Here is a 13,738-nt window from a genome sequence, read left to right on the forward strand (position 1 = left end):
ATTTTTCTCTCCAAGCTGGGTTCAAACAAGGGCCCTGCTTGAGTCTGGAGTCAGTTCCCACCTATGATGGGCGATTCTGGGTGCCATCCAGTTAGTCAGGGGTGCAGTTTAAACACTAAAAGTGCATCTTCAAGACCTACTAGATGTGCCATCTCGGCACCAACGTCCTGATGGACACGGGTCCTGTGTCTCCTCCAGCGCAGCTCCTGCCACTCTGCCGCCACTTTTCTCCTGAGGCGGTTGCCTGAGCAGACTCGCTGTGCCTAATAGCTTAACTGCAAGGTTTTTGAGTCATGACTTTGGACTCCTCACAGCAGCATTTTGTCTTATCTCTCATCTGCAAGACTAAATCTGCCATGTACATTTTAATTTAAAATATATGAACTTGGCTGCTTGGCAATGGAACATATTCTGTTTTACTCTCACATTTTCTTAGACATGAAATCTGGAGAGAAATAAATCCTACGTGTTCTGCTCTTCTCACCAGAATGGATTGCCAGGGGGTGGAGGGGATGGGCTAGGGAGGGCATTATGCAGAGATTTGTACTTCAAAGACCAAAGGAAGAGCCCATTACCTCAGAATCCAACTGCACAGGAGGACTCCATTCCAAATTCCAAGACAGCTGAAGATTCTTTTTAAAAATCAAGCACAGGTACGAATACTACTGTCTACCCAAATGTTTTACGCAACAGTTTCAGTCTCAACATTTTTCCTCCTATTCAGGATCACACATATTATTGGGAAACCAGTTGAATTCAACTGTAAGGAAGTGGCTTAAAGCAGATGGCAAAGACTGTAACAGGCCATGACAGTGCTCACTCCCTGGGGCTTTCTTTCGGTCGCTTCCAATTTCCCTCAGGAAAGAGTGAGTGGTGACTGGAGTTGGGGGCATGGACCAGCAAAGCTCAGAGCAGCAGAGAACCAGCGTAACCCATCACCCTGCTGCCTAAAGTCAGCAGCTAGAAAGGAGAGCAGGGAGGCTTCCCCCAGGGACACAAAGGAGAAGATGAAGTGGAGGAACTGGAAAATCAATATTCCACAGTTTCCATGGGCTACTTAAAAGGAGGCAGGAGGAAAAAGCAAATCAAAAGCAGAAAAGAAGAAAGATAAAGAGCAGAATGTCATGACCTGAGCTCCCCTCAAGATGAAGGGTCTGAAACAGTCAGTGGAGGTGGGCCTCCAGTGTAAAGTAGAGCCCCCTCCCCAGGGTAAGGATCTGGAATTCCGCCTAGGGACGCAGAATGAGTGTAGCAAGGAGGGATGTGTGTCTGAAGCAGCTCTGAGTAGGTCTGGGGAGTCCTGTATTTTGATGTTTTCAGCACTTAATATGCACAATGAATGGAAGGAATGATGGGCCCCAATGAGGGTGGCCAAGAAGGAAAGCTGAGAAATGGTGTTCTTGGTAAGGAAGTCACTCTAATGCTGACTGAAAGGAGCTGGCCCCAGGGCTGGAGCTCTCAGCTTCCTCCACCTCTTGCCCAACTCAGGGTGGGCAGAAGCCATTTTCCTGTTGTGAAACAGGCAAGGAAGAGGACGTCACCATTGGACTTGGCTGTCCCAGACCTGAGCCGGAGGACTGGTGGCTGACCCTGGAGAATGCCCAGTTTCCAAGATGACCAACCAAATCTGCAAAGCTGATTTCCCACAACAAGCTCAAAAACACACTTTCAGGCCTGAAGGAATGTGAGCCTGTGCTGAGTTGAGCCAAGGTTAAGGAGAGGTAGGTAGATGCCTACACACAAAAGGATCCCCCTCTGCTTCCATCAAATTTGAATTAACCAGTTCCAGCATCCCACTCTGAGTCTCCAGATAAAGTCTCAGTCACCCAAAAACCCAGCCACCTCCAATGGATCTTAAGAAAGAGGACATTACTACAATTCAACAAATTTGAATGTGCGAAGTAAGAAGTCAGGTAGGGAGGAAGGGAGAGAGGCAAAGCCTTGTTACTGCCTTTCAGGAAATGCCTGGCCAGGGGGTGAAGAGAGAGTTGTACACTATCATAAGTCAGGGCAGAGGGGATAAGAACTGACTGGATGTTAGGGAGAGGGATAAAGAAAGGCCTCTGACTTGGGAAACTGTCATGGTACTTGGAGACCGTACTTGAGCTGAGCCTGCCTACTTGACCTGGCCTCCCACTTCTCAGCCTCCCAGCTGATGCTCTAGACCTCAATGGGGAAATTAAGTTTTCCTCTTGGGGCCCAGCTCTTCAGCATCATGGGACCTTCATCTCTTCTGCCCCAGCAGCTTTCCCCTCACACATGCCCACATCTTCCATTCCAGGTTCTGTGTTAAGAACCAGAGTTCAGAATTTCCCTTCCATCGCTGGGTTTCCCATGCAACCACAGACAAGAGTATATACCTTTTCACTGTCCCTCATCTCAGGGACCACATCTCAGAGAGGAAACTTGGCTTATCCCTTCCCTGGTTTGGGACACTAGTGTTTTAAGGCTTTGGGGTCCAAAGACAGGAAAGAAAAAATCAAATAGTGACTTCAGAACCATCATGGGTTTCTGTACAAAGTTCAAATCAAGACACTTTGGAAACAGGAAACTGGCCTTCCTGGAATCTTCCCTTGTGAAGGAGAGGGGAGGGTTGGGTTGTTCTGAATCACAAATGGACACAGAAGAAGGGGGAGTAGTAGACACACAGACACAGTTAACTGGCTACGGCGGAGGAGGAAAGGGGTTCAGAGGCTTACAGAGTGAGTGAGATGATGCAGATGCAGGTATTGGGCCTTGGTGGGTGGAGGAGTGGGCTCAAACGCTGCTGCATACATGAAGCCTGTCTTGCTCCCCCCACCCTCAGCCAAGATAAAAAGGCACGAAACCTTGGTGTCACCTTCAAATATTTTATTCTGTTAGTAAAATGAGCCTATGTCCACCAACACCTTCTCTGAAGTGTTTACGTGTCTAGAGTAAATATACATATGCCATGGACATAACAGTTCCTGATAATTATCCCAGTAGAGAAAACACACATTTATATCTCATTTAAGGGTCTCATGGAAGTTGAGAGAGGTCTAGGCAACTTTTATTTTTGAAGATGTCAGTTTATTAAAATCTGAAGACATAACTAAAAGACTAATTCAAAACATTATGTTTGAAATGTTTACATCTAATCAATGTTCTCAACATATAAAATATATATATATAGCTTAATAAACCTGTGCTACTCCTGGAGTAATTACAACATTTAATCCTAACGTACCACTTACTGGAGTTGTGGCCAGTAATGACATTTAGAGGACTCAAATTGTCGTCTTCTTTCAATTCTGCCAGAGTATTTCTGTGACTCTACAGATTACTTAGTTCAGAGGCAAGTTCAAAAGTCTCTGAACTTACTTTTTGACAAATTCAAAAGTAAGGCTCTGAATGAACGTGAGACCTGGGACAAGTCACCTTCCATTGGTTTCATATCATTATGGGCTCCACTCAGTTTATACTTTTAGTGCTTTGTCACTTTTGTCATCAGAACACAAGAAAATGGCCTGATATTGATGAATGCATTTTGTCAGTCATTCATGAAAAATTCCACTATGTGTGAGAGGCTGCACTAGGTGTTAGATACACCAGTTCAGTCGCTCAGGCATGTCCGACTCTTTGTGACATGGACTGCAGCATGCCAGGCCTCCCTGTCCATCACCAATTCCCCGAGTTTACTCAAACTCATGTCCATTGAGTCAGTGATGCCATCCTACCAACGATCTCATCCTCTGTCATCCCCTTCTCCTCCCGACTTCAATCTTTTCCAGCATCGGGGTCTTTTCATATGAGTCGGTTCTTCACATCAGGTGGCCAAAGTATTGGAGTTTCAGCTTCAACATCAGTCCTTCCAATGAACACCCAGGACTGATCTCCTTTAGGATGGACTGATTGGATCTCCCTGCTGTCCAAGGGACTCTCAAGAGTCTTCTCCAACACCACAGTTCAAAAGCATCAATTCTTCGGCACTCAGCCTTCTTTATAGTCCAACTCACATCCATATGTGACTACTGGAAAAACCACAGCTTTGACTAGACAGACTTTAGTTGACGAAGTAATGTCTGCTTTTTAATATGTTATCTAGGTTAGTCATAACTTTTCTTCCAAGGAGCAAGCGTCTTTTAATTTCATGGCTGCAGTCACTATCTGCAGTGAGTTTGGAGCCCCCCAAAATAAAGTCTGTCATTGTTTCCCATCTATCTGCCATGAAGTGATGGGACCAGATGCCATGATCTTAGTTTTCTGAATATTGAGTTTTAAACCAACTTTTTCACTCTCCTCTTTCATCAGAGGCTCTTTAGTTCTTCTTTGTTTTCTGCCATAAGGGTGGTGTCATTTGCATATCCAAGGTTATTGATATTTCTCCCGGCAATCTTGATTCCAGCTTGTGCTTCATCCAGCCCAGTGTTACTCATGATGTACTCTGCATATAAGTTAAATAAGCAGGGTGACAATGTACAACCTTCTTCCTGATTTAGAACCAGTCTGTTGTTCCATGTCCAGTTCTAATTGTTGCTTCATGACCTACATAGGGAGATGCAAAGCAGATCTGGTCTTTGAACTCACAGAATTCATAGTCTACAGTGGGATATAGATAATAAACAAACAATTGTATAGTTAGAAATAGATTTTAATCCTGTGAGGAAGCGAAAGTAAGGCAACTTGAAGAAGAATAAAGAGTGGGAAGGAGTGGAGAAAAGACTACATACTTCAGACACATGGTCAGGGAACTCCCTGTAGCTCAGATGGTAAAGAATCTGCCTGCAATACAGAAGACCTGGGTTTGATCCCTGGGTCAGGAAGATCCCCTGGAGAGGGGAATGACAATCCACTCCAGTATTCTTGCCTGGCAAATTTCATGGACAGACCATGGAGTTGCAAAGAGTCGGACACGACTGAGCAACTTTCATTCATTCAAGGAAACTTTTCTGAGGAGGTGACATCTAAGATGGAACATTAAGGCTGCAAAAGAGCCTGACATGGAGAGAAGCATTCCAGGCTGATGGAATAGCATTTATGAAGGTCCCAGGGCAGGAAATGGCAGGTATACTGAAGAAAGCAAGAGCGAAGCTGGTGTAGATGGAGATGGAATGTGATGAGCTTTTTCGGGTAGGGTCTCTTAACTGAGTCCAGGCTAGTGGCATCCTCTGGAGTTGTACCACATGGTGGCCCTGGCTGGAGGTGAGGCCTATAGCTGGTAGCAAGAGACTATGGCAGTACGACACAGGGCCTTAACAGACCTAGTAAGAAGTTTGTGGTGTGGAAATTGAAATTTTTATAAAACCAAAGTTTTATAAGAGAAATTTGAGAAGACTTAAAACAGACTGGACTTTCATGTTGGGTCATGAATCAGGAAATGGGTTAGATGGTTTTTCAAGGATCCTTCTATTTTGAGGACTCAGGGATTTTCATATATTTGGAGTAGAGATCTTTAAAATGTTCTGGTACTGAAAAGTTCTAAAAAAAAAAAAAAATCCACATTCCCAGGATATTACATCATTATACGAAAGGGATTTCATCTAAATTGAAAGGAATTAGCAGGAGTTTTGGAGGGTCTAACAGTAACTGAGCTAATCAGAAACAGAAGACGAACATGCCTGATCTTGGAAGAACAACAGAAAGTCATCCTTACCAGAAATATTCTTAGAAGATGCAGCAAAACTCATCGTTAGGACGTTCCCAAAGGCAGTGGTGGGAGCCATACATATCTAAGCTGAAGGGGCCAGGTGACAGTAGGATTTCCAAAGCAAATGCCACGGCAGAAGCTGTGCCAGTCTCTGTGACAAGTAGGGAGGCCTTAACTGGGAGTCCAAGCATTGCATGTTCTGGGCTGAGCGTGTGCCCAGGGAACTTTGGGACAAACGGTAACAGCAGTAGGAGGGAAGCAGTAAGAAAGAGACAGCAGTGAGAAAGTAAAGATCATAATGAGAAAGAAGGGAGTAGAAATAATAACTAGCAACGCAGATTGTTTAGAGCCATCTCAGCAAGAGTAACTTCCCCACCTGCTGCAAATATGGTATGAAAAATGCTACTTAAAAAAGGATGTTAAAAATGTTCTGCAGTATCAAGGAAATTTCATTCATTTTTCCCACTTTGTCAGTAAAAAGGCTTTGTGTGTGTGTGTTTATAGCACAACTCTGAAGAATTATAAGACCATGTTCTTCCCATTATGGTAAGACCATGAGTCAAAGATACATATTTCCAGACATAACCCATAGAATCAGGTCAGCAGTAATTTAGATAAGAATGTCTGAAATGCAAAATGATGCAAATTATCAGTATTAGGTCAAATACAGCTGGAAAGAGTTTAGTTGTCATATGGGACTCAAATGTTACTAAACAACTTTAGACTTCAGAAGACAGAATTTAATTGCATGACTTCAAAACTAAAATACATCAAAAGGTAAATGCAAGGATAATTCTTTCCCTTTCTCTTTATTTTTGTTTTCCTTCTACCCAGTTTCTATAAGTCAGTGGTAAAGATAGCTACAGTTTTTAGTTTTAAATAAAAACTATTTTTTGATATGCAGGTTACATACATATTTTCTAGAATAAACACTAATAATTACAGTGATATGATTGCTATCAATTCTCTAGAATTATGGCAGAGTCCTCGGACCTTTCATCTAATATAAACGCAGTACTGTAACACCATATTGATGGAACCCAGATCAGAAAAATTAACATGCAGAGGAAAACCAAACAGAAAACAATTTCAGTGGAGACTCCATCTGAAGGGCCTACTTACTGAAGCACTGAGAGGATTTTTATTATGAGTCTGCACCAATGCACAAACTCCACGGCAGCATCAGACAGAGCTCTAGTTATATTTAAGTCTTAAATCTGAAGAGAAGCCCTAATGATAAAATCTGAAGATTTCTTCTAAACCAAATGGCAAACAACCATCCATTTCCTCACCGAGGAATATTTTAGATAAAGTTCTTTGATTCAGAATTGGAAATGATGCTAAAATAGGTTTTGGAAAAAATTAAATTACAGACTGTCATATTCCATCCCACTTAATGTGAATGAGCAAAGCCTCTAGGATAAACTTGATTAACATAAAAAGGGTAAAATCTTATTTCTGCTTCTAGAGGACAAATAAAAAAGATTAAAAAAAAAAATAACTGCAAACTGTTCTTGTACTTTTCAAATAACAGCACATACTATTCCTCCAGCTATCACTCAAGCAAATATTTTCATTTTAAAGAAAGTTGCTTTCTTAGTCTCTTTTCCTGAAGCCTTATTGAGAGTGAATTTTTATATACAGTGATTGAGAATTGGCTGCTTAGCCTCAAAGCTATCTCTATGCATCAGAGTCCTGGCAGAGGCAGGTCTCGGTGGTGATGATGATGATGACAGCATCACCAAAACCAAAGCAGCAGCTCAGGGTGTGCAGCCGCCAGGTGCAGGCCTGCGCAAGGCACGCGATGCGCACGCCATCATCTCATTCTCAAAACCACCCATCACCGCTCCTTACACAAGAGGAGACAGAAACAGATGAAGGTTAATCTGTCCAATAGCACGCTTGCACGTAAAGCCAGCTCACTGGACCGAAGAGCCCTTGCTTTTTGTCACTGCACTGCATTATTTCTCTACAGTGCAAAAGCACAAAGATCTGGCCCATGGAAAGACAGAGACACTAGGCCTAGGTACTCTGTAGTCCTTGAAAAGCCTGGAGATGGACACAGACCTGCAGCCACCGTGTGGGACTCTATGGAGACCCTGTGTGTGACAGCTGGGCTAGGCTAGAGGCATAGGGAATCAATTTCATAGCACTACCAGAGTAGCATGGAAGAGAGGGTAAAAACTTGGGCTCTGGTGGTGTATGAACAAGGGTTCAAACCCTGACCTGGGTGCTTACCAATTTATGACTTTGTTTCTTAATTTCCTTAAGTTTCTTCTTCTGTGAGATGAAAATGATAATAGGGTCTGTTTCACACAAAGTTGTGAGCAATGATAAAATAATACACATAAAGTTCTTGGACAGTCTTTGATATGGAAAGTCTTAGCAATGGTAACTACTGTTATTATGAACTAAGGAGAGATTAAGCAGTGCTCAGGAACCTGACTGGAGTATAGGAAGCAACAAGTTTTCCCACATTCGTGTCTCTGATACCAAAGGGACATGTGAAAGGTTACAGGCTCCTTGGCTAAATCAATGCCATTGCTGCCATGAGAAGGAAGCAGGACAGCGCTTGCCTTGCATCCAGAAAGGAAGGGGGCAGTACTGACCGAGCTGATGAGGTTGGCTCTGTGACTTGGCGTTGCACGCGGATGCCATGGGCACAGTTGTCCCGGTCCCCCGTCTGGGTTGAGAGGGGAATGTCTGGGGAGGTGTGACTGATCTTCATGGAGGAGTCTGGACAAGGGGTGGGAGGGTCTAGGAAGCCCTCACTGTTCTCCTGCTCATTGGTCTCTGTGTCCGTGTAGTTAAGAGGCTCCTGGTTGTTGTCTTTGCTACTAGAGAACAGGCCTCGTTCTCGCCACGGAACCCAGCAGAGTTTCCAAGACACGAAGAGAGACACACCAAAGAGAGCGAGGCCACAGGCAGTGACTACAAGGGTCAGCAGGCTCACTGAGATATCTGCAAAGAAGCAAAGATCAAAGGTCAGTGGGATTGCTCCTCTCGTGCCCACCTACTGCACGGTGTGGGCAGAATGACCCTCTCATTCATGCATCCCTCAGGAGTGACGGCGGAAGGCCAGGCCTGGGATGCTGCTGAATCACCTGGGATGTATGCTGAATGTCCCTGCTGATTCTGAGGCAGGGACAACGAGGACTCAGACACAAGCACAGAGGATGTAACATGCAGGCATGTTTAGAAACAAACAGCCTGTGATAGCAAGAGGCAGGGTATATTCAGGGGACCAGGAATGCCCTGCAAGGCAACTGAGACCCTGCCCCCTCAGCAGTAAAAATCATTGATATTCTGGGAGTAGAGTGGTTTCAACCATCATTAAAAATTCCTCTGTCATCTCAAAGAGCAGTATAATTTGGGAGTCGTTTAAGTAACATCTTTTTTAAAACAAGATAAAATTAGAGTGCTTTTCCCTCTTTTTGATATGAGCTTTTAAGGGTCTAAGCATTTTGCAGCTCAAGGCCTCTCAAGCCTCAAGAATACCCACCACCTGGTGGTCAGGTGCCCAGGACCAGCGGACAACAGTCACATTTGGGTTTCCTCAGTAGCAGAGCTGAGACAAGTGGTCAAGGGCAAGAGGTTTATTTAGAAGGTGAAGAAAACATAGGTAGGGGAACAGGGAAGTGACCCAGTTAGAAGAGGGAAGTAATTCAAGGGGGTAAGAAAGCAGCCAGTAGGGGGAGGGGGCTTTGTCAAGCCAGCTGCCACAGTGGAGGAACAGAGATTAAACTGCTGCAGGGGCCTGGGTTGCTTATAGCATCAATCCCCTTCAGTTATTGATTTGAGGGCAGCTCTCAAGGGGCATCTGCTATGTGGGTGGCAAAGTAAGTTTCTGTGGCCAGAAAATTTCCACATTTCAAATAATGCAGGGCTGGCCTAGGAGGTCAGTAGGCAGATGCTCAAGTGTCAAGGGAGAGGGCTTGTGTGGGGCAACAACAACATCTGCTGCACAGAGCATGGCCCCACGGCCTCAGCCAGGGTCCGTGGCAGTGCAGTGTCTAGTAGGTGTGCACCCAACTCTCGGAACAAAGCCCATCCCTCTCCAGGCTTCCACCCCACCCTACAGTAGAGCCAGGGAGAGGCTGAGGCATCATCCTGAACTCATTCCTGGCACCGTGGTGCTATAAACTCCTTCCTTAACGAACACCCCTACCTGCCCTTACTGGGCTCCATTACAGTCTGAGGCCCCAAGGATTCGTCCCAGGTTCTGCCTTTACTGTCCATCATTAATATTTGCATTGCTTCAGCCAAAGCTTTCTGGATGTCCATTACATGCCAGGGATTGTGCCAGGCTTTGGAGACACAATGGAGAACATGCCAGACACACTCCAACCTTCACAGACTCCTATTCTAGTGAAGGGGAAAATTAGGAATCAGTTACCTAACAGTCACAATGTCAACAATCCACAGCACGCCAACAACCCATGACATGACACAGCTGAGGCATGCATGTGAACCCATCCTGCAAGTCACTTCCCTAAGGAATTAAGCTGACCACCTGCTGTCTGAGCGTTTTTCAACATGATTCTTAAGGTACTCGATCATTTTTATGAAACGATAAGACAATTTCTTCATGAAAAATTGCCCTTGACAGAAAGCCAGCTGCCAGGGCTAGTGATGGATCTGATGTATCTCCTCTATGCCTCCCAATCAATCTTTGCCCTTGTGGCGAAACAACCTCATATCTCTGTTTGGAAACACAGGGGCTCCAGTTTCAACATTGGTAATTGAGTTCAAAATCTTTGCTTATCCCATTTCTCTTCAAATATCACTGAAACAGGATAAGCAAACTATATAACTACGGAAAACAAGGACAGGTACTTTCTTTCTAACACTGAGGCATTTCTGGGGTTGTTTTAAATGAAAAACCAATCAGGGCTGAACATTTAACACAAGCCAGTGAAGGACAGGGAAGCCTGGCATGCTGAAGTCACAGGGTTGCAAAGAGTCAGCCACGACTGAGCAACTGAACAACAAAAAAACAACAATGAAGAAATGCTGAGGGAAAAATAGAAATTAAAAATCTCAGGTGCAGAGCAAAAAAGGCAGGGATGGGGGACAGGGAAGAGAGTCGAGGGGGGCAAAGTAAAGGGCACTAGAAATCACAAATCATGGCGCCCCGACATGAGGAGGGAGAGAACATGGTTTGGCCACAGGCTCTACTTGGTTCTGACAGCTCACACAGCAGGATAGAAAATTTGGTGGTGAAAACTCCTATGACAGGTGGTAGTACTGGGAGTGCCGGGAAGGAGGAAACCCTTCCCAGTGAATCAGGCTGCCACAGCAAAGATCAACCTCTACCCCCTCCAATGAAATCTAAAAATAAAACAATCTGTACAACAGTGAAACCCCTTAATACATTCTGTAATCCAAACAGAGGCAAAACCCCTTCTCTGCATCATGTTAATCACTTCAGCACCAGCCTGACACATACACACCACTAGGAGGATGGCAGAGGCTGGATACACTGGAAGGCAGAAAGGTTACAAGTGTGATATGATGATTATATATTATCATTTACCAAATATCCACCTTTCCACACCACAGTGCCCCCTCCAACGATGGAGCATAAATCTCAAACCCTTGACGTTGGTCTTGGCCACATGACTTACTCTGGTCAATAAAGTATGTGTAGATATGGCCCACGCCACTTTGGAGCAGAGGACTATTGGGCTCCCACCTTCTGCCATGAGAAGGCAGCTGCTATTTCAGCCTAGGTGCCACAATGGAAGACTTGTGGTGCAGGCCCAGCGTCCAGAATGAAGAGCAAATTTAAACCTGATGCACAGACTGGGCAGGACAGCAAAACAATCCATAGATCCATGAGCAAAACTTAAACAGTTGATGTTTTATTTAAGTCACCAAGATTTTGAATGTGTTTGTCCCTACAGTAAAAAGTTGACTAATAAACGTGATCGTATAATTTACTGTCCAAGACTAAGATATTTTTAAGAGGGAAAAGAGGTGAGATCAATAATCACATTGACAAGACATTTTACCCAGGATTGTCTAGGCCACTGGTCACCCTCCACTCAGAATCCTACTTGAGCTCTGAACTCATCTGCTTGGCACAATATGGCCTCTCAGGGTTTACTTGGCATTGACAACATGCTAAATAGAGTAAATCCTAGATCTATTTCTGCTAGTCACCATAGGGCCTGACCCAGCTCAAGAACTGTTTCAACTTGTTAGCTGACTCTCAGCTCATGTACCCCCAAACCACCTTTCTCCCAAGTCCAGTAATGGGAGATCCATGAAAGCAGGGGTTTTGTCTGTCCCTCTTAGGACTGAATCCCAGGCACTTAAAGGGCACCTGAAACATAGCACACATTCACTGTACATTTGATGCAGCCCACCAGAGAGCCCTGTGGTCACCTCCAGGTCTACCGTGAGTTAAGGCTGTGTGGCCGGTAAGCTCCAGGAGCCACTAGTCACATTCACAGTTGTTGACAGATGTCTGTGCATCCCAGGTACTACAGAAAACAACTGGCAAACAGCAAGAGTGGCTTTTCCTCATTTGCACAAAGGTGCCCTATAGGTCAGCAAGGGGTCAGAGAGCACCAGGAGAAACCAACAGTGACTTAAAGCCACACCAACCACTAAGTGCAGTCATCAGGACTTCTTGATAGCAAACAGCTCAGGGCACTCTTTACACACTCTACTTGTACTTTTCTCTCCTTTTTCAGAAAGAAGTACTAGAAAGCTGCTTCAGCCTCACTAAGGCCACACATACCATCCACCTCTGACCCACAGCCTAAGGAAAGAAAGAGGGAGAATCCATTTAGAACCACAAAATTGCTACTTCAGAAAAGGAGTTATTGGTTAAGTAAGGTGGTAGGTACATGGCCATTTGTTTTATTATTGATTTTTAAACTACATGTATTATACACACATACACACACACATATATATTCTTTGGCACTGACATATATTCTATAATAAAAATTGAAAAAAGTAAACAGTATCATCAAAAAGTTATTAAAGATAATTTTTCTGAAAAATAGAAAAGTGTAATTGGCCCTTCTGTCTAAGAGTCAAGAGAATAACCAGCTGGTGATCCAGGATGAAATGAGGCACATGGCAGGTAACACAGCTGGGATCCAGATCCTCAGAGGTGCTGCTGGCTGGGGTGACTGTGCATCAGTCTGTACCCAGAGCTGCTGAAAAACACCCCTTCAGGGAAGAGGCAGAACGGCGTGTCCTGCCATCAGGCCTGACCATCAGAACCCTCTTCTGCAGGCCGCTAGCCCTCGCTATACGACATGAAGTACTGCAGCAACATCCCTGGACCCTGGACACAAGGCACCAGGACACCCCTAGACCCAGCAGACATCCCAGCTGGACACCTATGATTCCAAGGAATCCCTGCTAGCCTGAAGACTTGTTCTAGAATGACAAATATTATTGCCCAAAGAACACATGGCTTGAGCACCTACACATCATATGGAAAGGAACAGTAGTTGCCCTGCTCCACTGTGAAAGGGTGGGAAGAATGTGTAAACCGATGACAACAACAGAGTCCCAGGACAAAATCAGCAACTTGCAAGAGGCGAACCCAGCTGAGCCATCAGAATAAAGGACACCTGACATAAAACAAATCGATGTAAGAGAAAATTAACCCATATATTCAGTGAGATGTTTAAAACTCTGGCCAAGAGAGATAAGTATGGCTGTAGCAGTAACCAGAATCAGACTCCCCTAAGATCTCACCTGGTCTAACTATGAAATTGTAGCCCTAGAACTCCACAGCCAGCCACGTTATCACAAGAGGAAAGGCATTTTCAGCCATGAGTGACTCAGAAAATACGTGATTCATGCACCCCTTCCTGCATAAAATCTATGGAATTCTCCAAACAAACAAATAAAATTTTATGTTAGAATAGATAACCCAAGAAGGGAAGAGCTTTCTAGATAAGACATATACTTAGATACTAGATATCACAAGAATTAGTGATAATCAAAGAAAACAGTAAAAAGTGCATTAAAACTAATTGCTGGTTTTGAGGTTATAAAGTTTAACAGAACTGTAAAGGAAAAAAATCCACTTAAAAGAGCAAAAGAATGGTAACTACATAAATTCCATGATGTATTTCCTCTATAAAGCAAGGGCAGACT

At 44.2% G+C, this 13,738-nt stretch overlaps 1 protein-coding gene across 12 annotated transcripts in view; it reads right to left on the reverse strand.

The window, feature by feature from the left end:
- SYT9 (synaptotagmin 9) overlaps window positions 1–13,738 on the reverse strand; it is a 399,619-nt gene that overhangs the window by 153,495 nt on the left and 232,386 nt on the right. For all 12 annotated transcript variants that reach the window (XR_008703044.1, XM_055548771.1, XM_055548772.1 and 9 more), the window contains one exon: window positions 8,218–8,569. Coding sequence is in view for 11 of the 12 variants with exons in the window: in XM_055548771.1 (XP_055404746.1) it covers window positions 8,218–8,569 (352 nt within the window). In the remaining variant the exon portion in view is untranslated. The remainder of the gene's footprint in view (window positions 1–8,217; window positions 8,570–13,738) is intronic.

Source organism: Bubalus kerabau, chromosome 15 (genome assembly GCF_029407905.1).
Source record: "Bubalus kerabau isolate K-KA32 ecotype Philippines breed swamp buffalo chromosome 15, PCC_UOA_SB_1v2, whole genome shotgun sequence".
NCBI lineage: Eukaryota > Metazoa > Chordata > Mammalia > Artiodactyla > Bovidae > Bubalus > Bubalus kerabau.